The sequence below is a fragment of the Catharus ustulatus genome, chromosome 24 (assembly GCF_009819885.2).
Source record: "Catharus ustulatus isolate bCatUst1 chromosome 24, bCatUst1.pri.v2, whole genome shotgun sequence".
NCBI lineage: Eukaryota > Metazoa > Chordata > Aves > Passeriformes > Turdidae > Catharus > Catharus ustulatus.
In genome coordinates this window covers 7,821,853-7,849,497 of record NC_046244.1, presented here as the reverse complement: position 1 = coordinate 7,849,497, position 27,645 = coordinate 7,821,853, and the positions used below count along the sequence as shown (strand labels likewise).

Sequence of the window (27,645 nt, the reverse complement as noted above, 5' to 3'; positions counted from 1 at the left end):
TCTGGTTTCTGTCTGATTCCTGCTGAACTTCCAAATCCAGCAAGGAATCTGCAATAGCTCTTCCTCAATGTGGTGCCTTGAATAAAGAGCAAAAAGAATTTTGGCCAGTATGGTAATGACAGGTAATTTTTGTCTGAACAGACTTACGAGGATCAACACAGCAGTGAAGAGGAGGAGGAGGAGGAGGAAGAAGAAAGTGAAGATGGAGAAGAAGATGACATCACTAGTGCAGAGTCTGAAAGCAGTGAGGAGGAAGAGGGAGAGCAGGAGGAGGACCAACAGAATGTTAACAGACAGCAGCAGCTGGAGTGGGATGACTCTACCCTCAGTTATTGATTCCAGCTGCTCCCTTTGTCTTTATGTTCCCGCTCTAGAAGACTCCACTGTAACACACTCCATTGGTACCAAGGATTCATGGTGTTTAAAACAAAAAAATTCATTCTGGCCAGTAGATTGACCCCCCACTCAAGTGTTTGTGTTCTGTCAGCTAGTTCCTGATGTTTAGGGTTGTAGTTAGCACCTCTTCCTTCAGCCATGCCTCAGTGACTGGATTTTTTTTACGCTCTGTGAGGAACCACCTTGCACTTTTTTCTTCATGTCATCTCAGCTAAGTGACTCTACAGCTCTGTAGCCATTGCACATGAATTTCTGAACTGTTTTTTTTGCTCAGTGAAACAAACTTGGCTTTGTTCCTTTTTCTCTTTCTAAAAGATGCAAAGATTGCTTGTTGACAAAGGGTAAAGCTGCTCATTTCAGCCTGTTGATTTCTTTTAATTTTTTTTCCCAAATTAGTGCATGTGTAAAGTGGCAGAATGAGGTTAATATTTAGAAGATTAACAAGACTTTTTAATATTTTGTAAATATATTGGAATTATGTAATTATGTCATTTGTGGTAGTGAAAACAGGGATTGGGGTTTAAAACATGCTAAAGTGAAAAATCATGCAGCATGAACTATTCCAAGTCTCATCCTACTGCAGCAGGAGCACGGGCACAGTTCTTAGTGTAGATGTTCAGTGACTCTGTCTTGGCCTTGACTGCCATGTGTGCTCATGCCCCACTCTCCTTGAACTCCTTCCTTTCCTTTCATCTCCTTTTTTTTTTTGCAGAGGGAACAGACAAGCTTGTGAAAGGCTTTGGGAGCCTCTGCAGAGGTTCAGCTCCCCTGTGCACTACAGTTTGTTTTTAATTTTTTTTTTCTCCAATTAAGGCTTGCCATAAAGGCTTTTAAGTTATTGGGGAAATAACACTACATGTAAGGTGGGCAGATCTGTGTGCTGTGGCCACAGCTCCTGCTGGTTCCAGGGAGGGTGCCAGGGCTGGGCACTCTGCAGCCAGCTCTGGGTGCAGGGCATTGCTTCAGGCTGGAAGGCTGAGACCTGGCTCCCTGAGCACCTGGGCTACCAGCCTACATGGATAGGGATTTGGGGTTTTTTGTTGTTAATTTTTCTAATTTGGAAGTGTGGGAGGGTTTGGGGTGCAGCTGATACCACTGAACACTCCTGCTCCTCCCCTGCAGCCCCTTGTACAGTAATTCAGATTGTCGGTGTTTAAGCCTTTGTTTACACTTAGTAATTGTGTTTTCCTGCTGGTGAAAAACTGTAGCATAAATTATCCAACCAGAAAACCTTGGGAATCATGTTAATTCATGTGATTTGGGTTGTTCTGATCCCAGTTCTAATTTGGGATTGCAGAGGGCAGTAGCTGGAAGGTACAAAGTGGGGGGGGGCTGGTTTTTCTGTCAGGCAGGGTTGTTTAACTTTATTTGGTCTGATGCAGAGCCGTGACTAATGAATTTCTGCTTGGTGTCTGTGGAGGAGGATTAGAGTGACTTGTCCTGCCTGTAACAGGAGCCTGGACTGCACTGACTCCTCCTGAGCACGGTAAGGCAGCGTCTGCTCGTGGGTGTGGGTGCAGAGCCCAGCCTGCCACAGCAGGGCAGGGGCACAGGGGACAAAGATCAGGGCTGAGCCACAGCTGGAGTCAGAGCAGCCCTGCTCTCAGCTCCTGGGATCAGGGGCTCTGCTCTGGGGAACCTGAGGAGTGCCTTTACCATAGAGATGGACCTGGCAGCAGGGAAGAACCCACACCAGAGCTTACTGTTTTTTGGGGTTGTTTTGGGTTTTTTTTTTTAATGTAAAATTTTAGATTTCTAAAATGGGAAAATGGTTTTGACTACTTACGTGGTAATTAACTGCTAGTTTTAAGTAAACTGGGAAACTTTTAACTTATGTCTGACAGTTGTCCTGTGTTAATGTGTAGAAGACTTATCCTTCCATATACTGTTGCTGTAGCTGCTGTATTTTAGACCAAAACTGATCATGACTTAATGGTAAAACTGAGGGGTTGTAATGTCCTGATGCAGTTTGTAGCCACTGTGGGTATAACTTTTCAGATGTGTATATTGGTAACAGGTCAGTTTGGAAAGTCTATAAGCTACAATAAATTTCTGGTTCTAAAGGTTGTTTGCATTTTTTATTTTACTGAGTGAAACAAAGCAGAATCCAGTGGTAGAAACTGTGTTAATTTGCCTCTGCTGGGGGGTAGGAGAGTTTTGTGGTCATTGCTCTCAGCACAGAAGGACTTGGCAGCATTTGTGTACAATTTGTCAATATCTTTTATTTCTTATTTACAAAACATGTACCTAAAGCAACTGAAAAGCTAAACATGTAAACATTCTCTTCTTGCAGAACCACGGTTTGGCTTAAAAAAATACTTCTTTTTCCAAGGCAACAGAATAAGCACAATCAGTTTGTACAGAGTTAAAAAAAAATAATGACAGAAACATCTCTAAATAAATAGAAATCAGTCTATCATTCTGAGCATATTTATAAAAAATGAGAAGCCACTTTTAATGAAATAGAACACTTTTGAACATTATATAAGTTTCAATCTTTAGTACAGTTCAGCTTGCTGAAACCATCAGGTGAGCTGCTGCTTTGTGCACTTGGAGTCAAAGGCAGAGCTGTCACAGATTTATCCAAGATGCTCTCCCAGGGTGTACAAGGAAGAAGGTCCAACAATGACTCACTGAACTTTTACTGCTGTAGGTAAGTCAAGTTTTCCAGACTAAGTAACCTCTGTGAAACGCTCAGTTCTTGCAGTTGCTGCTGATCCACCTTTGTGTTATTGCACTTCTCAAAGTGAGGGCAGGGCAGGAGCTCTAAACCTGGGAGGGACTGAGGAGAGCAGGGCCCAGTGCTGCAGCTCCCTCACCACCAGGCTCTGGCACTGCAGGAGAATTGCTTTTGCAGCTCTGGAGTTGTAGTGTCTTCCCTTCCTCAAGAACCTGACTGGGGCTGTGCTTTCAGTGCATCTCACCTTGCACAGGGCTCAAGATTTTTTTGGCATACTTTTGCTCTGTAAATTAGTTGAATAAGCAAGGAAATAGCAATATTTACTCTCTAAAATGGAGCAGAGGCCTCAGCCTGCACAGAGCTCTACACCCTGCAGTATTTCCCTCTAGTACCAAAGCAGCTGTTAGAGCCTGAATGCTTCAGTCACAGTTTCATCTGAGGTGGAGGAAAAGGGGCTCTCCCAGGTTAGATTAAATTAAAATGAGGTGTCTTCTGTACCAGAACTGCTGCTTCTGCCACAGCTGCTTGAGAGGCAGCAGTGTTTGTATGAATAGACCCAAACCAGAACAGACCTCACAGCTTAACATCTTTTATGAAAAGAAGCAGTGACTACTTTAATTTGAAAATGCAATCTTAGCGTTTTCAGGTTTGAAACCAAAATAAATGCAGAAATTTCTTGAGGCTCAGCTAGAGCCAAACTTTAGAAAGCAAAGTACCTGATCCAGGGGCCACCCCAAAGCTGCTCTTGTGCCATCAGTTCTAGACAGCAGTGGCTGAGTTCCAGCTCAGTTTCAGAACACTTTGGCCTCTGGAGCAGACAGAAAGCAATGTGACAGTGTGGATGTTTTTATCCCATCTCAAGGCAGAGGAAAACCTTTTGTCCAAGTCAGCTTTGGTGTGCTTTGAGCTGACCCCCCCAGTGGACACTGACACAGGGCAGGAGTGACCACATGCTGGAGGTGATGCCTCTAAGCTGTAACAGTGCTGACTTAGAAGATGGGGTACAGGCATAGGGGGATCTCTGCTCAGCTAAATTTGCAAGAAAACAAATACAGACATTAGCACTCTGGAGGAATGTTAGAACTGCCTCAACTCCTCCACTGAAACATGAATTTGAAGCTCAGGGAGTTCTCAAGGGTACAGCACCTCTGCCTACCTTTACTGGATGCAGGAGTTTATTGCCTCACGTCTCTCCCTTGTCCCCAAAGCTCTGCAGCAGCCACAGAGCTGTGGCTGAGGACAGGCCAGCAGTTTTCAGCCATGCAGCAATGTCTGATCTCTGGGAAGGAGGTGGGGATCTTCCACCCTGCACCTCTCTCCAGTCTTTAGGAAGCTGTCAGTGCTGGGCTGGGGCTGTTCCACTCTCCTGAGCAGCCAGGCTCCCCTCACTGCCTGTTGTCTTTGGACACGTTGTGTGCCAGCCAGTTCACTTTGGTTTTCCAGCTCTCCCGCAGGGCTTCATTAAACTTGAGTCTGAAGTGCTTCAGTGCCTCCTCATCCGTTTTCCCAAGGGCCAGGGAGTCCTGCAGGCAAGAGGCACAAATCAGTGCACAACTGAACAAGCCACTGCCCAAGCAGTGAGATGTTTATTCATCAGAAGTTACTCCATTGAAAGGAGGAGCCATCGATTGTTTTCAGTGGTTCCTGTAGTTGCAGGAGGTTTTTCCCTGGTAAACATTTGCACCTTCTGCTCCTGTTGGTGCAGGCCAAGAGCAGATTCTGTATTGCTCTTGTACAAAGTGTTCAGCTGCCAGGGATGGCTGGTTATGACTCAGGAGGCAAACTAGGAAATGAGAGCCAAGGGCTTTGCCTCCCTCCTGGCACCTGCTGCCTTGGTGGTGAAGAACCTGCAGAGATTTCTGAGCACCAGGACCTGGCATTTGTGATGCCCATGGGAACTGGACACCCACTCTGTTCCTGGAGCTCATTTTCTAAGAACTCCTCCTCCTCACCCAGCCACACCACACACTCAGGTGCCCAGTTTAAGCCCTGAGCTGGGCTCTTACCTTCAGGTACTGGATGTCTTTGGAGCAGCTGAGCTCGGGCAGCCCAGCCGCTTTCATCAGTGCAAAGAGGTGCAGGAAGAGGAGCCCGTGGCGCCGCAGGATCATGTAGGCTCGTTCACAGTAACCCCTGAACCTGCAGGAGAGATCAGACTGCACCTCAGCCTCTGTGAGGCAAAGCTGCAGGGCTGCACCTGCTCTCTCCAGTTAGTAATTTGTTTATTTTCATGTGTACAGGCAGCTATAGGCTGCATGTTGGTGGAAATCAGTACTAAAACTTCAGAGCTTCAAAAGCTGAAGTCAAGTTGGACTCCCAGCACTTACCTCTCAAACTTCTCATTGTTGTTGGTTTTTCCTTGCTGGATGACATGCACAAAGTCATAGGTTAAGATGAAAGGGACTCGTTCTCTGTTAATACCAAATTTAGTCTTGAAGTTCCCCAAAAAGTGACCAAAATCAATATGGAACAGCTGCAAATGAAAAGAAAAATTTCAGAATATTACCTGGTTTAGCTGATGAGCACTGAGTTCTCCTCAGTTAGTGTATTCAGCAGCTCCCTCCCACAGGGTTTTGGGACAGAGAGGCCTGTCCTTGCCCCTGGCCCTCCTTGGGAGGGGACAAAGGGAGGGGACAAAGGGAGGGTACCTGGCCTGTCTCCCGCACCATGATGTTGTCACTGTGCCTGTCCCCAATGCCCAGCACGTAGGTGGCCACGCAGTAGCCAGCACAGGACAGGGTGAACTCCTCGATGGCTTGGTCCAAGGCATCTCTAGACAGGGCAACAAGAGTGAGAGAGAATTTTACTGCAGCCTCCAGTGGTGCCCCTGGGGAGAGCTGTTTTAGCTGCAGGAGGAGGGAGGGAAGCTCCTCTGGATTGCTGCAGGGCTGTCTGGGGGCAGGACTCGCATCCCTGCCTCCCCAAACTGAGCTGCAGGAACTCTGTGAGTGAGGGGATGTCCCCAGGGGCAATGAGGTGTGCAGGCAGGGCAGCACAGCCCCTGGGGCACAGCCTGGAGCTGTGCAGAGCTGCAGGGAACACAGCAAGGCAGGGAAAGCAAAGGTGAGCCCCTCACCCCGGGTTCTTGGACTTGAGCCAGTTGAGCAGGGCGTCCTTGTTGAAGGCAGCCGTGGCCACCATGTTGCTCTTGTTGAGCTGGATGTTGGCGATGGTGTCCGAGTGCATCACCACCTCGATCAGCCCCGTCTTGTCTCCTGTGGAGAGGCAGCCATAAGGGGTCATCCTGCAGAGATGAGAGAAACCCTTCCACTGAAATCCTGCACACACAGGCTGCTTCCCTTGCCTGCCCTGTCCCACTCTGCAGTTCTGGGCCCCAGCACCCACCCAGAACTGCAGGCAGAGCTGCTGGGGCAAAAGGAGCCTGCAGAGAAAGCAGCCTCAGCAGCCCTGTGTGCACCCTGCTCACCTCAGGTCCAGGCCCTCCTGCTTCCACAGGATGTCCATCAGCTGGATCATCTGCAGGGTCAGCATGTCCTGGCGCAGATCTGGGCAGCAGCACAGAGGAAAACATCATTTTACTGCTCAGAGGCATCCCAGTTACTGCACTAAAGCTTCATGAAAGAGGGGAGCAGGTGAAATACAGAGGGGAGTTAATAGGTATTTTCAGGTTGCTACCAAAGACATTAAAGGTCCTCATTTACACATCTTAATGGTCCAGGTTTAGGCCCACTCACCCCAGTAAATGCTTGAGACTAAAAGATAAATATTCACAGGCATAATAAAGACTTACCATCTCCATTTTTAAAAATTATACCCACTCCACCTCCACCTGTCTCTTCATTATTAAACACAATCCACAAAGGTTTCATTTTGGAGTCCATGAAGGTGCACTGATCCACACTAGAGGAAATAAAAATATTACCATCATTTTCCATCTATTAAAATACCCATCCAAGCTGCCAGTCCTACAGCACCTCCACCCACTGCTGCACTTGGGACTTCATGAGGAAAGAACCTTGGGATAACCCAAAGCCTGGCTCCAGTGTGAAACAAAATCCACACCAATTGAGAGGTGCAGATCTCTCCCTTACCAAACTTCAGCGAGGATAATGTTGGGGTTCAGGGGGGACTGCAGGTGGGAAAGGGCTTCCCTGTAGGTTTCCTGCTTCATGCACATGTGCATCATCTCCTTGGTTTGAGGCTTGGTGGCCTTCTGAGAACTCACTTTCACAAAGTCATTCAGAGCTTTCATCTTGTTCAGTGCTTCTCCCTGAATAAAGGAGGGATGAAACAGGGTTAAAAATAGGAAATTCCTGGAGCAAGGTTAAAAACCACATCTGTGAAATCTAAACCTTGGTTCCATCTCTTACTTTCTCTTCAATTGTAGCAATTTCACACATTGCAGCAAAACAAATTTAATAGTATCTGCTTGAGTAAGATCCATAATTAATTGTGGAGACTCTGCTGGGCACAATGGCATTGCAAGGCAATGGCTGCAGCAGGAATAAAGCACATTACCAGGCATCAGAGGAAGAAGGGAGGTGCACTGGCTGGAGAAGTGAGAATGAGACCCAGAGCCCAGCCTGCCCTCCAGTGCTTTGGGGAGTTCTGGTTGTGCACAAGTGCTGCTCAGGGCTGAAAAGCAGCAGCACTGTGGGCACATCTTGGATACAGCTTTGGCTAGAGATGAGTCCCTCAGTTCTGAATTTGGTACAGTGACCCTGGACAGGTAAGAGAGGTTTGAGTGGGAAAATGCCAGCAGGGGAGTGCAGTGCTCTGAATCAGCCAAGGGTGCTCAGCTCCCACTGAGCAGCATCTCACCCAGTGACCTCACCGTGCTCTGAACATCTCAGAGCATTCCAGAGCAGGCTGCAGCCTCTGGGGCTGAGGAAGGCACCAGCAGAGCCACAGCAGCCCTCCCCAGGCTGTTCCTGCATTACTGAGAGCATGAACCTGGCAAAGCCCCAGGCCAGAGGGAAGGCAAAGCCACCTGTACCTGCTTCATGAGCACCTTCATGTGGTGGGTGCTGCCCCGGCAGTACGCCTCCAGGATCAGCCCAAACCTCAGCGCCACGGCTGGGACGTGCATCTCTGACCTGCAGGAGGGAGGAGAGCAGGGCTGGGTCACTGACTCACCCTCAGTCACTGCCAGGGGGACACCACCACAGGGCCTGGCTGCTGGTTAGGGAAAGGGAAAAAGAAATGCCCCCACCCCAGAAGGTGATGGAGGAAAAGCATTGCTTGAGGTGATGAAACATCTCTGACTCAATCACCAGCCCCTCCTTTGAGGGCATCACTTGGGGAGCAAGAACAGTTCAGGGCTTATGGCTCAGAGCTGGCAGGTGGCCATGGAAGCCCAAAGAAAATTCCAGCTCAGAGGCATGTATATATATAATTCTGAAAACAGAACCTAACCCAAACACCACCACTACAACAACAAAAGACAAAAATAAATAAACAATAAAAAATAATGTGTCCTCCTGGAATAATTCTTACTGAGCCACCCCAGGTAAAAAGGAGCAGTTGCCACTTCACAGAGCCATGAAGGACTCATGAATCTGGTTTCACTGATTACTGAGGACAAGCCCAAAGCATTTGCTGCTCACCTCAGATGCCAGAAGAGGAAGTGGCCGATCTTGCGGTTGGACAGCGCCCGCTCCAGCAGGAACTTGGTTAATTCACAGTCCAGGTAGGATTCGTACTTGAGCACCTGCACAAGCTGCAGCAGGTACTGGAACACATCATCATCCCTGGGGGCAGAAAGGAAACGTCAAACAGCCTTGTCTGCACTGCCAGGAGTGTTCTCACCAAAGCTGCAAAGACAAGGCTGTCCCTCCTGGGCACAGCCCCTCTGCAGCCCTGGGCAGGAGCAGAAATGAAGAGGCTCAGCTCTCCCCTGGGGCCAGCACTCACGTCAGCTTCTTCAGGGAGTTGATGGCAAAGGAACCAACGTAACGGTCAGGAAAGCTGAAATCCAGCAGCTCCAAGGCATTCAGGACAGGCAGCTCTGGCCAGGTCTGAAGCAGGGAAATCATCTGTAATCACCAAAAAGAAAATAGCAAAAAAAAAGAACAAGGCTTTTATGACAATGGATATAAATCTGAAATTCTGCTGATGAAAGAGCAGCTCCTTATGGGGGGTCATTATTTATAGATGCCTCAGAAAGTTTGCAGATACCAGGTCAAAAACTGACCCCTTGAGGTGGCTTGTGATCTCTTAATATAATTTAAGAATATTCAATCCAGATCTCTCTTTTCCCAATAATTAAACTTTGGGGTTTTTGCCTCCAGTTTTTTGAAGGGATAAACAAGACCTTGCTGGCCAGTAACAAATCTGGGACAGCCCACAGAACCAAACAGAGCCCAGAAGAGCCAGAGCTCAGCTGGTACCAGCTGGGAACTCCCTGAGGAACCTGAACCATCCCTCCCAGCTGGGCTCCCAGCACAGCACAGAATGCAGACACTGGATGGACCAAAAGGGAGCCCTGGCTCCACATCCCCACCTGGGCCACGTCCTCGTGCTTGTTCCACTTGGTGATGATGAGCAGCTTGGCCAGGGCCTGGGGGTACTGGTCCCGGATATCAAACCTCATCTTCCACACCAGGTCCTTCTCGTGCTCGTACAGCTCCGTGTGGCTCCTCCTCTCCAGGATCTCCTTCAGCTGCAGCTTCTGCTCAGGGCAAGCACAGCACAGAGCTCCAACATCAGCTCAGCTCAGCTCACACAGCCTGCACTCTGGGGCACGACTGGGGCAGGTTGGGGGAAGGTGGAGCAGCCAGTCCATGGAACCAGGCCTGCAGGCAGCTGGAAACTGATGCCACAAGTCTCACCTCCTCAGAATCTTCTGGTGCAGCTCGGGGTTGTTCTCCATTCCTCCCCAGCTCCAGCAGCTGGGACACAAATAAAGAGGGTGAGAAAGGCTCCTCAGTTCCTCTGCAATTGTCAGCACCACTCCAGGCACCGATGCTGACTGGGATCAGTCACTCTGCTCTCCCCTCTCTCCCTGGCACAGCCTCAAGGGCAGCACAGACTTGGGGCAGAGCAGCTCCCCTTCCTCCCCTGAACAGGCACATTCCTCCTTCCACCTGTCTGTCCATTGCAGTGACAGGTGGAAAACCTGCCCCTCTCAAGGGCAAGTTCTCACTCTGCTGAAGGGAGGGACTTTCACTCATCTCCCCTTTATTCCTCTTCCTTCCTACAGAGCCTAATGCAGTTTGAAGGCAGCCCAGTTAAACCCATTTTTTAAACTAATGCTCATCTATGAGAGAAGCTTTACCTCAGTAATTCATAGCTTGGAAAAGTATTCACTCAAAGGTCCATTAGTTAAGAGCAAAAAGTGACATTTTCAGTTATCTATTCATCAAGTTTGCTGGCAGCCAGTCCCTGCTGAGGCTGCCCCAGGGCTCCCCACTGGAAGGGAGCTCCTGTGGCTCCCAGAAGTGTCCCTGTGCCCACCTGCTCGAAGGATGGGTAGTACACAGGATGTGCTGCCACGCTGGGGAAGCAGATGACCAAGGCTGCTGCACTCTCTGTGTTGGGGTTGCACTGCACTGTGCCCATGGGGTTCAGAAGTTCCCCTTTCTCATCTGAAAAACAAAGGACATGAAAGCCATGAGCCCAAACCTTGTGAAGCTTTGGGGCAGAAAGCAGAGCAGAGACTGTCCCTGAGCACTGCCCAGGGCAGGTGACATCCCCAGGTGAGCAGCACCTCCCAGGTCCCACTGCAAAGCCAAGCCCAGCAAAGCCTTGCCTTGCAGGGCTGCAGCTGCCAGCACAGCCCAGAGCAGGAGGCTGAGGCCAAGCACAGCAGCTCCCTGCCCTGCCATACCTGGGAAGGAGGACCACATGTGCAGGCAGCACTCCCCTGTCTTCAGCTGGTCCTTGTAGTCAAAGAGCATCACATTGACCCAGGCGATGGGACAGTCCTGCAGGGAAGGGCTGAGGTGAGAGAGCCCCTGCACAGGGACACTGCTGAGTGTCCAAATCCAGAGCACAGGACACTGCTGAGTGTCCAAACCCAGAGCACAGGGACACTGCTCACTGCTGAGTGTCCAAATCCAGAGCACAGGGACACTGCTGAGTGTCCAAATCCAGAGCACAGGGACACTGCTGAGTGTCCAAATCCAGAGCACTGCTCACTGCTGAGTGTCCAAATCCAGAGCACTGCTCACTGCTGAGTGTCCAAATCCAGAGCACAGGGACACTGCTGAGTGTCCAAACCCAGAGCACTGCTCACTGCTGAGTGTCCAAATCCAGAGCACAGGGACACTGCAGTGTCCAAATCCAGAGCACAGGGACACTGCTCACTGCTGAGTGTCCAAATCCAGAGCACAGGGACAGTGCTGAGTGTCCAAATCCAGAGCACAGGGACACTGCTGAGTGTCCAAACCCAGAGCACAGGGACACAGCTGAGTGTCCAAATCCAGAGCACAGGACACTGCTGAGTGTCCAAATCCAGAGCACAGGGACACTGCTGAGTGTCCAAACCCAGAGCACAGGGACACTGCTCACTGCTGAGTGTCCAAATCCAGAGCACAGGGACACTGCTCACTGCTGAGTGTCCAAACCCAGAGCACAAGACACTGCTGAGTGTCCAAATCCAGAGCACAGGGACACTGCTGAGTGTCCAAACCCAGAGCACAGGGACACTGCTGAGTGTCCAAATCCAGAGCACAGGACACTGCTGAGTGTCCAAACCCAGAGCACAGGGACACTGCAGTGTCCAAACCCAGAGCACAGGACACTGCTGAGTGTCCAAACCCAGAGCACTGCTCACTGCTGAGTGTCCAAACCCAGAGCACAGGGACACTGCTGAGCCTCTAAATCCAGAGCACAGGGACACTGCTCACTGCTGAGTGTCCAAATCCAGAGCACAGGGACACTGCTGAGTGTCCAAACCCAGAGCACAGGGACACTGCTGAGTGTCCAAATCCAGAGCACAAGACACTGCTGAGTGTCCAAATCCAGAGCACAGGACACTGCTGAGTGTCCAAACCCAGAGCACAGGGACACTGCTGAGTCCAAATCCAGAGCACAGGGACACTGCAGTGTCCAAACCCAGAGCACAGGACACTGCTGAGTGTCCAAACCCAGAGCACAGGGACACAGCTGAGTGTCCAAACCCAGAGCACAGGGACACTGCTGAGCCTCTAAATCCAGAGCACAGGGACACTGCTCACTGCTGAGTGTCCAAATCCAGAGCACAGGACACAGCTGAGTGTCCAAATCCAGAGCACAGGGACACTGCTGAGTGTCCAAACCCAGAGCACAGGACACTGCCTGCTCACTGCTGAGCCTCTAAACCCAGAGCACAGGGACACTGCTGAGTGTCCAAATCCAGAGCACAGGGACACTGCAGTGTCCAAATCCAGAGCACAAGGTGGCATCAGGCACCTGCCAGAACCTGGGGCCATTTGTGTGGTGCTGGATGGCACCAAATGCTCCCCACAAACGTGTCTGGAACTTCACCACCTGAGATCTGGCACAGGTGAAGAATCTCTAATTTTCCAATAATGTCTTGCTACTTTACACTTCATATTTGAGGGAACTACCACATATTTCATATATTTCACAATTTGAGGAAGAGGGAGAAGAACTTTCATTTTGAAACACAGAACACAGAGCAGGCACAATTTTGGAAAATGAGACAAAGTGCTAGAAATAGCTCATAATAGGAAAAAAAGGCTTGGTTTCCTTGCACAATAACAAACACTATCTATAGAAATCAATCAAGCTGCCAATCCCTCACCACACCCCCAAAATAAACCCCAACAGTCCCACCCAGTCTCGTTTTGGAGGGGGAAACTCCAGCAGTGAAGTGGCTGGGACATGGCCAAGACAGGAACCCAACCCCAACCCCAGCCGACACACATTGCACATGGAACTCTGCAGCTCACACACTCAGAGCTCAGAGCACAGCACTGACTCTGGAGCAGAGGTAACGTGGCAGAATTCCTGCATGGAGGCTCCACAGCAGGGCCAGGTGTGGAGGAAGCACAGCTGCACACCTGGTTCCACTGGGGCACAACCCAACAGCCTCAGCCCCAGAACTCCCAAACTCCTGGCAGGGAACAGAGCCCCCATTTCCCTCCAGTGTGACAAAGGAGTCCCTTGCAAGTGGCCTCTCACAAACCTTGGAGCTGATTTCATTACTCCAAATATCTTCTGTAAAATCACATTTGAGACATCAGCCTCCAGATCACAGGGAGAAGCCAAATAAAACACCACCAGCAATAATCTTCCCTAGCAGAGTAAATGACATCTAACCACAGCTCAGAGCCTGCCAAAACACAAGGCAAGGTTTCTGGTGGCTAAGGTCCAGGAAAACAAGGATCCAGGGTTCTAAAGACAGCCCTCTCCTGCATGATTTAGAGAAACACTGGAAGCCAGCCCTGGGTGACATTAACCCTCTGACCCACCCAGCCTGCAAACACGCCTGATTTTTGGTAGTAAATTATTCAGTCCCACCTATCTGCTCTGGGCAGTCTGCATATAAACAACATGCATGGAATTAACCTCTGAGGAAGGAAAAAAAATAACAACCAAAACAAACAAACAAACAAACAAAGCAGGGTGCACTCTGTAACCTGCCCTTACCAATCATTTAAAAAGATTTCTGGGCACTGTAGCTCACCATGGGGAAAAACTCCTTTTTGCAGTGCTCAGCTGTAGTGAATGCTGTGATTTATTTCATCAGAGTGCACCCACCTTCCCCCAGCACCACAACACACATGAATAAGATCCTCTCAACAACTCAGCTAAACAGACTGGTTGTATTTTGTCAATCAGAACAGCAAGATTTCCTTCTGACTGCTTCAAAACTGAAAATTATTCCAGTGTGACCACAAACATCCAGCCTGAGGATGAATCAGATCTTCTGTCCAACAAAAGCCTCCAGTAGGAGCTGGGGTTCTGCTATTCTTAAATAAAAAAGAAACCCAACAATAAAACTGTTAATCCTGGTCCTGGCCTCAGAATGTTTCCAGTCTGAAGCCTCCAACCCAGAAACTGCTCCCCACAAGCAGGATTCACGAGCTGGCTGCTGCTCCCAGACATGACTGCACAGCAGCCCTGAGAATCCCACTGATGTCAGCACAACAAATCCCAGCAGTGAGGAGGAGTGAGCAGAACTGAAATCCTCTGTTCCACACTCCTCAGTGCCTCATTCCCTGCACTCCAGCACAGATGGCACGAGCAGCCCTCTCCAGAACAGCGTCTTTGTGCTCACTGAAACAATCATGTGCAGAAGCACTAATGCATGTGCTGCTCATAAAGAAAACTCTCACTTGCAAAGAGCTTCAGGGTTATGTTACAACTCTGGGAAATCAGCAATTCAATCACAGGCTGCAGCTGGATCTACTTTTAGTTACTAAATCATTAATGGGCAGAAGTATCACTACCTCTGATTAAGATGCTCAAATCAAGAGCTTCCAAAGTGATTTAACACTTTCCAAGGTCAGTTTGCAACACCTGAACTGCAGCCTTGAAGAATCTGCACTTTAACTTTACCTTGCCTAATGCTTTGCCATAACCAATGTTTGCATCCCTCAGTTTATTCCCTGTCCCTAGCTGGCACTTTGCTCCACTGGGGATTTGCAACAAAGACCTTGTTAGAAAGAAAATGCAACAGAGACGATGGTTTAACCTCAGCTGCAAAACAAGGAAGTTGTGGAGCAGCAAAAACGGACACCAGCACAAATGATTCCTCTTTAGCTCCAGTAAGAAGCTGGGTAGGTTTCTCAATGAAGAAATTGCACATAAACAGTTTTTCCTACAGGCAGCTCCTCACACTCAGCTATGGCCATTACCCTGCAGCTGCTCTAAACACTGAAAAGCCAAGGGCACTGCTGTGCTCTGAGCTCCCACTTACAGCTTTCTTGGACTTCTTCTTGGTGGAACGAGCCTTCTTGGCCTTCTCGATGACGGCGTAGAGGGCGAGGCAGAGCCGGGCCATGCGCGGCAGGTCGCTGACGCTGATGTCGAAGTCCAGGCGCTGCCTCCACACGGGCTCGGAGCACACGCTCACCTCCGAGCTCGACACCGTCTTGCACAGCATCTCGTGCCCGTGGAACAGCCCTGCCTGCACCACCAGCTGAGGGGACAACGGGGGCAGGCTGAGCCCACGGGGACAGGAGAGCAGTGGGACAGCAGGGGGACAGCAGGGGGACAGCAGGGGGACAGCAGGGGGACAGCAGGGGGACAGCAGGGGGACAGCAGGGGGACAGCAGGGGGACAGAACTGGGACAGAACTGGGACAGCAGTGGGACAGCACTGGGACAGAACTGGGGACAGCACTGGGACAGAAATGGGACAGCACTGGGGACAGCAGTGGGATAGCACTGGGACAGAACTGGGACAGAACTGGGGCAGCAGTGGGACAGCCCTGGGACAGCAGTGGGACAGCACTGGGATAGCAGTGGGACAGAAATGGGACAGCACTGGGACAGCAGTGGGACAGCACTGGGACAGCAGTGGGACAGCACTGGGATAGCAGTGGGACAGCACTGGGACAGAACTGGGGACAGCAGTGGGATAGCAGTGGGGCAGCACTGGGACAGAACTGGGGCAGCACTGGGACAGAAATAGGACAGCAGTGGGACAGAACTGGGATAGCACTGGGGCAGCAGTGGGGCAGCAGTGGGACAGAACTGGGACAGAACTGGGGACAGCACTGAATGGAGCAGTGAGGTCACACTGCCACCACACAAAGCAGGGGATGTGACTGGGAAAGCACAGGACAAACCCAGGCTGAGTCAGAACCCACCTTCATCCTCTCATCTGCATTGACCTTGCTGCCTTGCACCAGCTCGATGTAGAAGGGCTGCTCTAAGGACCAGAGAGAGCCATAGTTCGGCTGGAAAGAGAAAAGGGCTCTGATCAGAACACATGGAACAAAGGCCTCTGGAGTCAGCAGCAGAACCCATCTCCCATTCCATGCTTTTGGGTCCCTGGGACAGCCAGAGAAGCTGTGGAGGGAGTTGGAAGCTCCCACCTCAGACCCCAGCTGGGAGCCAGTCCCGAGAGGGGCAGGGAGAGCCCAGAGCTGCCCCCACCCAGGACCCCAGGGGTCACTGCCCCCACCCAGGGTGACCCAGAGGTCACTGCCCCCACCCAGAGTGACCCAGGGGTCACTGCCCCCACCCAGGTGCCCAGGGTGACCCAGGGGTCACTGCCCCCACCCAGGGTGACCCAGGGCTCACTGCCCTCACCCAGGGTGACCCAGGGGTCACTGCCCCCACCCAGGGTGACCCAGGGGTCACTGCCCCCTTTACCTTTTTCTTGGGGAGCGGGGGAGGTTTGGAGGCCGCCTTTGGGGGGCTGGTGATGCAGCTGTTCTGCTCGTCCCTCATGGCCAGGATGGCAGAGGAGTGCACCATGGTCAGGTGTGGGGTCAGGCCCCGCTGCACGCAGCTGCGGATGTGCTGAGAGGGGACAGGGTCAGCCAGGGCCACCAGCAGGGCCACCAGCCCAGGCAGGAACCCCGCAGGGACTCAGGGAAGGGCACAGCAACAATCCAATTCCAGCTCTCAATTATCTCCTCCTGCTTTATAAACCTGCAGCTCCCTGGGCTCATGCTGCCAGAACTGAGAATATGAAGTGCCTTTTATAGCTGGCATTTCATCAATGGACTCGAATGGCTGCATTAAGGGAAAACACTGAGGAGGATTCAGCACTCCCAGCAGCAGCCTGCCCTGCCAGAGCAGCACATGATTCAAAATTACTTGCCCAACTTTCAGCAGGAGAACCTCCATCCCACCATACAAGCATTTCCAGAATCACAGTCTCTAAATGTATTTACAGAGCACTTGGCACCCAGGGACAGGCTTAGACCACTGCCCCTCCAAAAATAAGGATTTCTGAGGTTGCTGAAGTCCCCTAAGCAGCCCCCAGGTGCTGTCACTGATGAGCTGCACCCCTGTGAACAGCGCTGTGTCCTCGGCACCGTGTCCCAGCCCACGCCCCCAGAGGCACTGACAGCAGGCAGCAGGCTCACCTGGAACTGGCACAGGGGGTAGTTGCCATAGAGGTATTCACATTTCCCGTTCACCTGCAGGGTGTAATCCTCTGGCCTCTGCACGGTCTCGTGGCGGAACACCGTGGCCTGTTTCCTGATGGCGTAGCTCATCAGGGTGATGGGGAACTCCCAGGGCGAGATCTGGAACGTGAAGCTCTCCTGCAATCCCAACAGGAGAGGTGTGACAGCAGCACGGGCTGGGTGGCACAGGCACAGCACAGTCACAAACACCAGCCAGGGATAAACAGGGATGTTTGCCAGACAGGGCAGGAGCGAGTTTCAGCAAGGCTGGAAATCAGGAACTTCAATTTTAAGCAGAATCACCGGCTCACATGGTTTTTGCCATCATTAAAAACCTTCCCACAGCCATTCCAGCAGGAGGGCAGAGGCTGGAAGGGTCCATGCTCACACACTGCCCTTCTGTGACAGTGACCTTGCTTCACACCCAGGCACAACGTGCAGAACAGGAACCAAGGGCAGGGGTCCATGGGCAGCACAGACCAGCTCTGCAAGCAGTGTTTGCTGAGCATGAGCTGAGCAGGCTCTTGAGCTTCCAAGGGAAACTCAGGTATTGGATTCTGTGTTCCTTTCCCACCCAAACCCAAAAAGATTTCCAGCCCATGTTTGCTAACCAGTACAGCCAGGGCATGTTCAGGAGGGAGAGCAGCTCCCTCCAACCATCTCCAAAAGAACAAAGATGAGCACTGAGCACATGGAAACACTGTCCAGACACACATTTTTCTGTCTCCACACACACAGAGGCTTCCAAAGGAGAAGCACAAACCATCAAACACCATGGCACAAAAGTTTGTGCTTTACCCCGCCAGACTGGAACTTGACGTTGACAAAAATGTTCTTGGTGGGGATCTGCTGAGAGCCAGTGCCCAGGCCCTTGGCCACGGGCTCCAGCTGCAGGGGGAAGTTGTACTCCATCCAGGCTGCCCAGCCGAGCTGCTGCCGCTTGGCCGCCTTCTCCTCGCAGAACTGGCACATCTTGGCGCGGAAATCGCTCACCTCCGGGTCCCGCACCGAGTCAAACTCATGCAAGCCTGAGAGCACAGCAGGACAGGAGGGCACAGTGAGATCTGCAGCCAGTGGGGAATGAGCCTTCCCCTCAAACGTCTGCGAGAGTCTCCCGGAACATGTTTAAAATGTGGCCAAAAGCAGAGCCCACAATCCACTGGCAATCACAGATTGATGATGGATAGGGGCACTGACCCAGCTTCCTGGGCTGGCCCTGCACAGCTCTGCTGCCCCTCTGCATCCCCTGGGCTGGCTCTGCACAGCAGTGCATCCCCTCTGCATCCCCAGGGCTGGCTCTGCACAGCACTGCTGCCCCTCTGCATCCCCTGGGCTGGCCCTGCACAGCTCTGCTGCCCCTCTGCATCCCCTGCATCCTCTGGGTTGGCTCTGCACAGCAGTGCATCCCCTCTGCATCCCCTGCATCACTCCCCTGGCTCTGCACAGCACTGCTGCCCCTCTGCATCCCCTGGGCTGGCTCTGCACAGCAGTGCATCCCCTCTGCATCCCCTGGGCTGGCCCTGCACAGCAGTGCATCCCCTCTGCATCCCCTGGGCTGGCTCTGCACAGCAGTGCATCCCCTCTGCATCCCCTGTATCCCCTGGGCTGGCTCTGCACAGCAGTGCATCCCCTCTGCATCCTCTGGGCTGGCTCTGCACAGCAGTGCATCTCCTCTGCATCCCCTGCATCCTCTCTGCATTGTTCCCCTGGCTCTGCACAGCAGTGCATCCCCTCTGCATTCCCTCTGCATCCCCTGCTGCTGTCCCAGCTGTGTCCCAGCTGTGTCCCAGGGCCCCAGCAGTGCCAGGACAGGAGCCCCCAGGCACGGTGCCCGCCTGGCCCTGGTGCTGACCCTTCCCGATGAGCAGGCTGATCTGGGAGTTGATGAGTTTCTTGGCGCGGTCTCCCTCGCGGGCCACGAGGCGCAGCACGGGCAGGAAGGGCTGGATGTCGCAGAGGCGGCGCTGCTCGTCCTCCAGCTCCTGCTGCTCGGCCGTCTGGTTGATGCAGGTGAACACGTAGGCCTCGGGGTCGCTGAGCATGTGGAACAGCGGCTCATACTGCGCGTGCTTCCAGAGCACCTGCGGGCACACACCCGCGGGGTCACCCTCAGGGTCACCATCAGGGTCACCATCACAGGGTCACCCTCAGGGTCACCATCAGGGTCACCATCACAGGGTCACCCTCAGGGTCACCATCAGGGTCACCATCATTGTCACCATCACAGGGTCACCCTCAGGGTCACCATCACAGCGTTACCGTCACAGGGTCACCATCAGGGTCACCATCAGTGTCACCCTCAGGGTCACCATCAGGGTCACCATCACAGGGTCACCGTCAGTGTCACCATCAGGGTCACCCTCAGGGTCACCATCGCAGGGTCACCATCAGGGTCACCGTCACAGGGTCATTGTCACAGGGTCACCATCAGGGTCACCCTCAGGGTCACCGTCAGGGTCACCATCATTGTCACCATCACAGGGTCACCATCAGTGTCACCATCACAGGGTCACCCTCAGGGTCACCATCACAGGGTCACCGTCACAGGGTCATTGTCACAGCGTCACCATCACAGGGTCACCATCAGTGTCACCATCAGGGTCACCCTCAGGGTCACCATCACAGCGTCACCGTCACAGGGTCACCATCACAGCATCACCCTCAATAGCACCCACACGACACCCTCACTGCCACCATCACAGTGGCACCATCACAGTGTCACCTTCAGGGTCACCATCACTGCCACCCTCAGGGTCACCATCACAGTGCCACCCTCATTGTCACCCTCACAGTGTCACCATCACCGGGTCCCCCTCAGGGTCACCGTCACAGTGACACCATCACAGCATCACCCTCACTGCCGCCCTCAGGGTCACCATCACAGTGTCACCCTCACAGGGTCACCACCACATTGTCACCCTCAGTGTCACCCTCACACTGACACCATCACTGTCACCCACGCACCATCACACTGTCACCCTGCCCTGTCACCCACCACCCGTCCCTCAGCTCACCTAAGCCCAGCCTAAGCTCTCGGAGCCCCCCTGGCCCTGCACTCCCAGGCTGCCCCTGCTCCTGCTGAACTGCAGCCAGATTTAACTGCAGCCAGGTTTAACTGCAGGGCAGGTTTAAATGCTGGGCAGTGCTGGTTTATTTGCAGGTGCCTTTCACTGATCTCCTTTCTTGCCTTTTGTTTTGGGCAAGGTTAATCCCTCAACCTGAGCATTTAAACAACCCTCTCCTGAATATCTCACAGTAAGCACCTGCTGCCTCTGGTCCTGTGAAACAGAGCAATCACACTGGAAACAAAACTGGGTTAAGTAACTTGCCCCCAGTAACATGAAATCTGTGACAGGAGCCAAGAGCTTCTCAAGTCTTGTCAACACTTCCCAGCTCCCAAAGATCCTTCTCTCCTGTGGGCAGCACTCTCACACACTGCAGATCCCTTCTTCCCGTCCCATCCTGTGCTGCTGCTGGAGCAGAGTCACCCTGGCTGTAACACAGACCTGTCCCTGGCACTGTTACCTGCTTGATGGTGCCCAGGCTGGCATTGCAGGGCACAGACAGGTTCAAGTAGATGCCTGTGGGCAGCAGAAAATCCACCTGGATGTTCTGGTTCTCCCCCTTGGACCAGAATTCCGTAGGGCAGTAAATGCCTGGGGGCATCCTGCTCACTGCTTAGCTACCACCTGCAAGAAAGGGAAAACAAGCTGTGCTGTTGACTGTAGTATTTGCTCAGTTCTGTGTGCAAAAGAAGCCAAAGAAAGGAAGGTCAGCACAGCCTTAAAGCTCAGGGAAACATGGACCTTAGTAAAAATCCCATTCAGTGCCTTTGAGCCACATGTAACTACAGCTTTTGCTTTATTTCAGTGCAACCCTCCCTTAACCCCTGCTAGGCCAGGATTAACATCTACATTTGACAAGGAAATAAGAGAATTATCTTCTCTGGAGAACAGACACTTGTCCCATCCATGACCAAGCAGCCAAGAGAAACACACAGTTCCTACCCCTGGCTGTGTAAGGCAATCCTCAGGCCACATGCTCCAAGTTCCACTTTGTTTTTCCAGAGCTCAGTTCCAGTCTGCAAGAGGGAGAAAGAGTTGTTGCTGGTTCCAAGCAGGCATGCATTTTTATACACACAAACAAACAGCACTCTGCTGTACATCCCCCTCTACAAGTACAGAAAAATGAAGTTGAAGGGTGAGGTAATCAGAACAAGTTTGTTAATGCCATCTGCAGCCTGTCCCTTGGCAGGATGCTACCATTTATTTTCATAAAGGAAAATAAATTTTGCATAAATTTGCATCCAAGGAATGCAGAGAAGAGAACAAGAATCTGAACACTATCAGGTACAAGCTGCTGCTTTCAAACACAGAATGAAACAAAAGGCATTCAGCAGCAGCCTGTCAGACATTTCCTTTCTCAAAGACACCTAACAAAGTCTCCATCCATTTGACCACAAGCAAAATGCTACAGCAATAAAACTCCAGTTTCCTGCACAGCCAAGGGGCAGAGTGTGGTGTCCCCATTGGCACTGGCTCCAGCAGAACAGGGAAGTGCCTCTAATTCCTTCTCCCCACCCACCCCAGCAGAGAAGCCAGCTCACCTCAGCTCCCTCTCAGCAGCTTTTGGGCCAGGTCAGCAGAGGAACATCCCAGAGGAGCAGCCTGGAAGGGGCTGCACAGCCTGAGCCCTGTGTCCCTGCTCCTCAGCCCACAAAACCAGCAGGAAATTCCCCACTCCCAACCCAAACCAGCTTTGCAGCTGTGGAGAGTTTGGAAGAAGCTGAGCACAGTGCTGCTGGTTCCCAAAGTCCTGCTGCAGCTCCCCAGCACGAGGAGCCCAGCACCTTATCTGGCACTTCCCTGAGGGAGGTCAGGATTCCCAGAAACACGAGGGTGTTATCTGTGCTGCTCCCCAGCCAGGCTCAGCAGCACCGGATGGACAGACCACAGAGAGGAGCAGGGCAGGGGGAGGCAGGGCTCACAGCTCTGAACAGAGCCCAACAAGCTGCCCTCGTGCTCTGCTCACCCACAATAAAAACAGCACACTCTGGTGAGTGAGCCTGCTCCCTCAGCCCAAACCAGCAGAGCCTCAGCAGTGCCTGAGCTGATCCCCTCAGCTGAGGATTCCCACCTGGCACCACATCCCAGAGAACAGGAGGAACTGTCTGAGCCATCAGCACTACAGTGCCAGCTCAAATACAGCACCTTGTCTTTCCAAACTCCCTGATCTACAGGATGCAGGATTTTTTCAACAGAACCTGGTGTAAATATACTAAAGGAAGAATAACTCTGGATTGTCATAGTCCCTAATGCATCATTTACCAAGTCTCTCCCCTTCCCAGTGCTAAATTCAGGATGTTCCACCTGCTGGAGCCCAGCTCAGATCAGTGTGACACAGGTGGGTGCTCCTGCACACCTGGCTTCCCTCTGCCCTGGCAAACTGAACAGAGCTCTCCAGGCTCTCACCTTGTCTGTACTATCTTGACCTCATGTGTACAAGTAATTACAGTTCCCTTTTCTCTAGGTTGTTTTGCCATTTGTGAACAGCCAAGTGCAGCATCACTCCTTTCTGGCAGGGTTTGCACCACTGGAGTAGTTTGAGATATGCTCTCTGTCCTTCACTGCAGCAGTCTTCAATAAAAAAAAAAGAATTCTCCAATATATAAAGAATTCTCCAATATAATTGTCAATTTTTAAAGCCTCAGCATCATCTCAGACTCTCATTCTGAGTTAGAGTATTGTTAGAAATCCCATTTTGTGGTAGGGTTCAGACCTGTAGATCTGCCAGCCTGAGGTTCAAGTTAATCAATCTACACTCAAAAATCAGTTTCCTGTACAACTCGTGCACACCTCAGAGCCAGGGCAAGCCAGGGTGAGACAGAACTCAGTGTTTGAGAGGGATGTAAACCCTCAGCACCAACCTGAGCAGTACCCAGGCCCCCAGACCCCTCTCACCCACACTCTGCCTCCCCCAGCTCTCCCCTCCCTGCTGACACTGCCCCAAAACATCTCCAGCCAGAGGGATTCCACATTCCCACCAAAACATCTCCAGCCAGAGGGATTCCACATCCCCACCAAAACATCTCCAGCCAGAGGGATTCCACATCCCCACCAAAACATCCTCCAGCACCAAAACATCTCCAGCCAGAGGCTCCCACATTCCCAGCACAGCTGCTGCACCAGCCCTTCCCCAGCTGCTCTCCCCTCCTCCAGGTTCCCTGGCAGTAATTAGTGCTCAGGTAATAAATGAGCATCTTTAGCAGAGGGGAGCTGGCCAAGGCAGCAGAGATGTGCACATGGGATGAGCCCATGCACCAGGACAGAAATAAAACCTCAGTTTCACTGGATGCCATGCAGAGAACAGAGGCACAGCACCAGCAAAAGGAGGGAACACAGCTGAGGATCCTGAGGAAAAGCAAATTCATGCAGAGTGTCAGGGTGCAAGACTGACACCTGAAACACCCAGTCAGAATTGAACAAGCCAGCAGCCAACACAAAATCTACTCACACAGGTTTCCTCTCGTGAAGTTATCAACCACAGCTCTCGTGTTTACAACATGCAACTGCTCTGGAGAGGAAAAGGCAAAAGAAAAAAAAAACCCAAGCAGCAAGATCAGCCATGGAGCGCTCCCCAAAGCTCTGCAGCATCACACACACGGAAGCTCCAACACCCACAAACAAACAAATTGCAAAATGACAAAACCCCAGCAGTACCAAAATACCTCTGAGCTGATAGGAAATGAGCAGTGCAGAGCTGACAGGGGATGTGCTGTGCTGCAGGGGACACTGCAGGAAGCCTCTGTCACTGCAGGCATGGCTTTGCTGGGGAGGACACCACGGGAATTGTGAGGCACAGCGTGTCTGACATGGCTTTAGCCACAGCCAGTGCCTGAGCCAGCCCTGAGCTCTCCCAGCACTTCAGGGCCTTCTGAAATTCAGCTTGCTCTTCATTTTTTGGTGGGGGTCACAGGGTAAAACAAGCCCACACTGCAGACAAGTCATTTGAGCACTGACTGACAGTAAAAGTAAAAACCCAAATTGCCCTCCAAGGCAGAGTGGGCAAAATCCTGCAGCAGGTGAGTGTGCAAACTGTGCCTGCAATGGGAGCTGGGCAGAGGGGCTGGCAGGGTTTGAGCAGGCTCACACAGGGCCAGACACTTCATCACCAGCAAAACCAGGCTGGAGCTGCTTCCCTTTGGAGCTGCTTCCCTTTGGAGCTGCTTCCCTTTGGAGCTGCTTCCCTTTGCACTAACAGCTCAGACTGGGTTCTTGTCCCCCAGGTGAGTTTGGGGTGCTCCCACAACAGCTTCCAGGAGTCTCTGTAAAACAGGACCTGTGTCTCAGCTGTGCCACGAGCACATCTCTGCCCTCCTTCAGCTCTGGGACAGGGCTGGCATCAGCACAGACCCAGCTGCAGCTCTGTCTGCTTCCTCCTCCAGCACGTGCACAAGGCTCAAACTCAGCAACGAGGAAAAACACTGGGGACCCCTTGGAAAAATGTGGAAAACCATTCAAGCACTGAACAACCTCTAAAATCAAAAGCCTGGCATTTTATCTTCCTCAAACCCTAGTTTAGAATATTTGAATTTCCTTTACCTCCTTTACCATCATCTACTTCTACCAAATATAAAAACCAAATGAAGTTTTTTTCATATTATCAGCTTCCACTTTGTACATTGATCTCTCCTATCCTGCCACAGTTGCCTGCACTGATTCACTCATTCTTTCAACAGGAGTTCATTGTTCATGCAGCTCTACATACCAGACACACAGTTATGCTGCTCTGACAATGCCTTTTCTTATATATTTCTAACCCCTGATTAATCTTTTACTGACACAAACCATTAGATGGGTGCAGATGTACCATGAACTGCCCCTGGACAAGCCATGAATGCCCACACCCAACTCCTCAGGCCTCTGAGACACCACAGAGCATCCTCTCTCCTACCACCACTAAATTAACAGAAATCACATATTGTGTGCATCAAGATGTCACCGGAGAACCATGGATTTCCCCATCTTCCATGGAAGTGTTTTGTTTATGTGGAAACCACAAGGATCAAGCTTTAAACAGCCACTGGGGCTAAAGAATGCCTTGGCTTGGGCCCCTCCCTCGATGAAATAAAGACTCCTCTGAGCTTTTAAACTGTTCAATGCCCACCTTACACACACACAGAACAGGCTCACAGGGAAAGGTAATGGAAGCAGAACTACACTAATATAATCTGGACTGGGGATAACCTTGTTTGTGTGCAGGGCTGATGATGAAAGGGGCTGTCAGCAGGAGCAGAGATAGGAAAGCAGAATGTCCATGTGGTGATAAAAACAGGCTGCAGTTCCTGGGGCTCCCAGCTCCAGAAGAGCATCAGAGCAATATCACTCAAGCTCAGCAGAACCTCAGATCCAACCAGAAGCAATAGCCAGAGGGAGGGAAGGAGGAGTTCAGGCAAAGCAACTTAAGAGAAGAATAAATGTAAAGGCATTCCTCATTCTGGGAGTAAAACAGGATCACCACAGAGAGGCAAAAAGCATCTGATGGGAGACTGGAGAACCTTCCTCTGGTGGAAACTTTCAATCAACTTTTAGGCAAGTTCACAGCACTGCCTGAGGAACTACCCAGTGGGAACTGTCTATTCAGTGGTTAAAGCAAAAGCCTGAAAGCCAACACTGAGCAAAGCTCTGCTCCCAAACCTGACAATTGTTTGCTGCACAACATCAAACAACAAACTCCTCCGTGTTTCAGCTTTCTCACACGCACAAGTACAGCCTGTAACTCTGAGGGATGTTGTAACTTAACTGCTGGCAAAGTGACATGAGATCCTTGCACCCTTGCTGTCACTGCTAACACAGGCAGAGCCTGGCACTTGGAGGAAGTTGTGATAAATGAAAGCTTCCAGCTGAAGAAGTTGCTGAAATTGGGGTTTTTCAACTGTTCCTAACAGCTCCACAATACCAGAAACCTGAGTCCATCTTGTTGATGAGAACAAAAAAACAAGTTATGTGTTTCTAGTGATTTCCACCACGACACTCAGCCCTCAGGTTCCCATCTCAGGCAGATCCAGCTCGCCGTGTTTGACTCCTCTGGGAGCCCAAGGGGCCCCCGGTGCCCTGCCAGAAACACCATCCAAAGCAAACCCACAGCAGAACACGCGTGGCTGTGAACAGCTGAGCACAATCCCATACCAGGGAAGGTCTGGACACCCAGGTGATGCCACTCCCCAAACCCGGCAGTGACAACTGAGGTGACAACAGCGCACGTGTGCCAAACCCACCCTAAAGGCTGGGCAGACACCGGCGGCACCGGCGCTCACCAGCACGCAGGGACGAGTGGTAATGGCCAAAACAGCCAGCATGGATCTGTGGATCCATCCATGGACTGATTGATCAATCCATCCATCCATCCATGGATCTATGGATCCATCCATGGACTGATCAATCCATCCATGGATCTATCCATGGTTCTATGGATCCATCCATGGACTGATTGATCAATCCATCCACCCATCTATCTATCCATGGTTCTATGGATCCATCCATCCCCCTTATGGATCCATCCACGGACTGATCGATCAATCCATCCATCCATCCATGGATCTATGGATCCATCCATTGCCCTGCATCTATCCATCCATGGACTGATCGATCAATCCATCCACCCATCCATGGTTCTATGGATCCATCCATGGACTGACTGATCAATCCATCCATCTATCCATGGATCTATGGATCCATCCATGGACTGACTGATCAATCCATCCATGGACTGATCGATCAATCCATCCATCTATCCATGGTTCTGTGGATCCATCCATGGATCCATCCCTCCCTCTCTCCATCCATGGATGTATGGATCAATCCATCCCTCCTTCCCTCCATCCCTCCATCATCCCTCCCTCCAGACGCCGAGCCCGGCGCTGCCACCAGCACAGGGGACACCGCGCCAAGGGCGGCCCGGGCAGCTCCGAGCGCTCATCCCGGGGGTCAGGGCCCGGCACAGCCCGGTACAGCCCCGCACGGCCCGGCACAGCCCCGGCACGGCCCCGCACGGCTCGGTACAGCCCGGCACGGCCCCGCACAGCCCGGCCCCGCACAGCCCGGCACGGCCCCGCTCCCCAGGAGCAGCAGCGCTCTCCCGGAGCAGCGCTCGCCGCTCGCTGAAGCCGCCCGAGCAGAGCCGGGATTTGCCGCAGGCGGCCCCGCAGCGCCGGCCGTGTTCCCCGGAGCCCCCGGTCCCTTCCCCAGCCCGTTCCCCGGTCCCAGCCCGTTCCCCGGCCCCGGTCTCACCTGCGCTGGCAGCCGGGGGGTCCCGGGGGCTGCGGGGCTCCCGCGCTGCGGGCCCGGCACCGCTCCGGCACCGCCCCGGCCCCGCCCGCCAGCGGCGGCGAGGGAGGGAACGGGGCCCGCCAGCCCTGCGCTCCGGGGCTGCTGCGGGTCCGCCCCCGGCCGCACCGAGCCCGGCACCGGTCTGTGTCCAACCCCGGCCGCACCGAGCCCGGTCCGGGTCCGTGTCCAAACCCGGCCACACCGAGCCCGGGACCGGGTCCGTGTCCGCTCCCCCCGGGCCCGGC

The 27,645-nt window shown here is 52.2% G+C and overlaps 2 protein-coding genes across 6 annotated transcripts in view; one reads left to right on the top strand and one right to left on the bottom strand.

Moving 5' to 3' along the window:
• CLSTN1 (calsyntenin 1) overlaps positions 1 to 2,459 on the top strand; it is a 28,351-nt gene extending 25,892 nt beyond the window's left edge. For all 4 annotated transcript variants that reach the window (XM_033079822.1, XM_033079819.1, XM_033079823.1 and 1 more), the window contains one exon: positions 142 to 2,459. In XM_033079822.1, coding sequence (XP_032935713.1) covers positions 142 to 336 — 195 coding nt within the window. In that variant the 3' untranslated portion in view covers positions 337 to 2,459. The remainder of the gene's footprint in view (positions 1 to 141) is intronic.
• On the bottom strand, positions 2,233 to 27,439 carry PIK3CD (phosphatidylinositol-4,5-bisphosphate 3-kinase catalytic subunit delta). Of its 2 annotated transcripts, XM_033079818.2 has the most exons (24): positions 27,362 to 27,439; positions 21,080 to 21,153; positions 20,598 to 20,761; positions 18,925 to 19,153; positions 17,871 to 18,100; positions 17,031 to 17,210; positions 16,309 to 16,458; positions 15,801 to 15,890; positions 14,907 to 15,128; positions 10,866 to 10,962; positions 10,493 to 10,623; positions 9,868 to 9,927; positions 9,540 to 9,707; positions 8,951 to 9,072; positions 8,644 to 8,787; positions 8,034 to 8,133; positions 7,129 to 7,307; positions 6,828 to 6,937; positions 6,504 to 6,582; positions 6,153 to 6,320; positions 5,725 to 5,848; positions 5,404 to 5,549; positions 5,083 to 5,215; positions 2,233 to 4,599 (listed from the first exon to the last, which is right to left on the bottom strand). In XM_033079818.2, the coding sequence occupies exons 3-24, from the start codon at positions 20,736 to 20,738 to the stop codon at positions 4,462 to 4,464; spliced, it is 3,141 nt and encodes a 1,046-aa protein (XP_032935709.1). In that variant the 5' UTR covers positions 20,739 to 20,761; positions 21,080 to 21,153; positions 27,362 to 27,439; the 3' UTR covers positions 2,233 to 4,461. The 2 variants fall into 2 exon arrangements, with proteins under 2 accessions (XP_032935709.1, XP_042635903.1); XM_042779969.1 differs by lacking the exons at positions 2,233 to 4,599; positions 5,083 to 5,215 and having other exon boundaries at positions 5,458 to 5,549; positions 6,153 to 6,291.
• Positions 27,440 to 27,645: the final 206 nt, after the last annotated feature.

What these genes read in the sequence shown, in the direction of transcription:
- PIK3CD (XM_033079818.2), bottom strand. Translation starts at nt 20,738, where the DNA reads ATGCCCCCAGGCATTTACTGCCCTACGGAATTCTGGTCCAAGGGGGAG. An exon ending in GCCTGGGCACCATCAAGCAG is followed by an intron (nt 19,154 to 20,597) that starts GTAACAGTGCCA and finishes GTGTGCCCGCAG; the next exon opens with GTGCTCTGGAAGCACGCGCA. An exon ending in TGAAGGTGCTCATGAAGCAG is followed by an intron (nt 7,308 to 8,033) that starts GTACAGGTGGCT and finishes TCCTTTATTCAG; the next exon opens with GGAGAAGCACTGAACAAGAT.